The following is a 1483-nucleotide window of genomic DNA, read 5'->3' as shown; positions in this document are numbered from 1 at the left end:
CGAGAGGCCTCCTAAATACAAGCGTTCAGCAGTTGCTTCATCCGCCCACCTGCCTGACCTGACTTCAGGTGACATGGGATTCGACGCCTCTAGAATATGCGCATTATTGAGGCACCCCACTTCACATTTAGGCGTGACAAGACGGAACGCCTCAGACTGGTGATTTAATTGATTTGGAACAGAGTTCGGGCCATCCGAGAAATGGGTTTTGCCACATTTCCAGTTGGTCCTTGCCGCCCATTTTGGCAATCAAACACTTTATTTGTACTGGCGTCATTCATACCAGTAGAAGTGCCACTTTTAACCCTGTAGGCCCGCAATGTGCTGGTTTAAACAGCTGAAAGGTTGTAACTCGCCCCCTAACAGCTGACAACGGTCCTAGCAAATTCTGCTGTCGTCATAACAACGGCAACTGTCATGACAACGGCAGTCGCCAAAGCTGCAATTGTCGCGGACTCGGGAAAAAACTGTGAACTATTAAGAAAGGAATAAATGTAGCGCTGTTACAAAGCATCAACTGCGTATTTAGACTCGACAATAATACAGGACTTAAATTATTGTAGTTACACAGTGGCACTTTCCGATACTCTTAACAAACTAAATGGTCCTGATGGTTCACCAGAGCATGTTTTTGAAATATGCTCCAATGGTGGCAGACTCCCTTCAAGGATTTATGTCATGGAAAATTAAGGAAATTAAAGCTGAACGACAAGGAAATACTTTTTGATGATTTTCTCTTCCGAATCCACCTATTGTTGGTTTGTGATCAAAACGTTCAGGTGCTTTCTAAGGCGATATATGCCATTATATCAGGCGATATGTCACCTGTTGATCACCATTGGGCCTGTTGTATTCCCGCGGTAGTCTATGACTCGCTAATGGATGATAGTGGTACTCTGACAATCTTTTTCGATCAGTGATATAATAGCCTAGTGCTATTCAGACGCATGGCGCCCTCGTAGCAGCTAGCGTGTGGCTGATTAGGGACTTGGTTTGGAGCGTGATGTGTCACCATCACCCGAGGCCGTACATCACAGGAGCTGAAAACAACAGTGGGTCGCATTGCCAGACGGCATCATGTTTTCTGTATGGCGTTGACTTGCTTGCCATGAACGTTTACCTCACGCGCGGCGTGCGTTTTCAATTACACGACCGTGGCACGCGCCAAACTCACCAGTGCAGGACTACGGCCAGCTGCCGTCCGTGAAGTCAGTTCGCTTCAAGTAGCAACTGGTACCGTTGAGGTATCAATTCCAACACTCCACGGGTGAGGGTCAGAGGCCCAGGCCCACAGCTGGCAGACCGGCTCCCGGGAAACCTGAGCTGGTTCCATTCCGAGGACAGAGGGACAAAAAAACGGACCAGCAATAGCAAACGACGGGCATGGGAAGAAAGATCAATCGTGGAGATAATGCTGGTAATGGTGAAAATGATTGGCCTGCCGTGACAGCCGCATGGCCGCCACCGCTAATACAGCGCCCAA

At 48.3% G+C, this 1483-nt stretch overlaps 1 protein-coding gene across 1 annotated transcript in view; it reads right to left on the bottom strand.

The window, feature by feature from the left end:
* Window positions 1-839, bottom strand: part of LOC119111219 (protein pelota-like) — a 35753-nt gene extending 34914 nt beyond the window's left edge. Inside the window, 1 exon segment of the mRNA XM_037235038.1 lies at window positions 826-839. Coding sequence (XP_037090933.1) covers window positions 826-839 — 14 coding nt within the window.
* Window positions 840-1483: the final 644 nt, after the last annotated feature.

This window comes from Pollicipes pollicipes, unplaced genomic scaffold (genome assembly GCF_011947565.3).
Source record: "Pollicipes pollicipes isolate AB1234 unplaced genomic scaffold, Ppol_2.1 Scaffold_7261;HRSCAF=8764_pilon_pilon_pilon, whole genome shotgun sequence".
Classification (NCBI taxonomy): Eukaryota; Metazoa; Arthropoda; class Thecostraca; order Pollicipedomorpha; family Pollicipedidae; genus Pollicipes; species Pollicipes pollicipes.
This window is presented reverse-complemented; position numbering and strand designations above follow the sequence as displayed.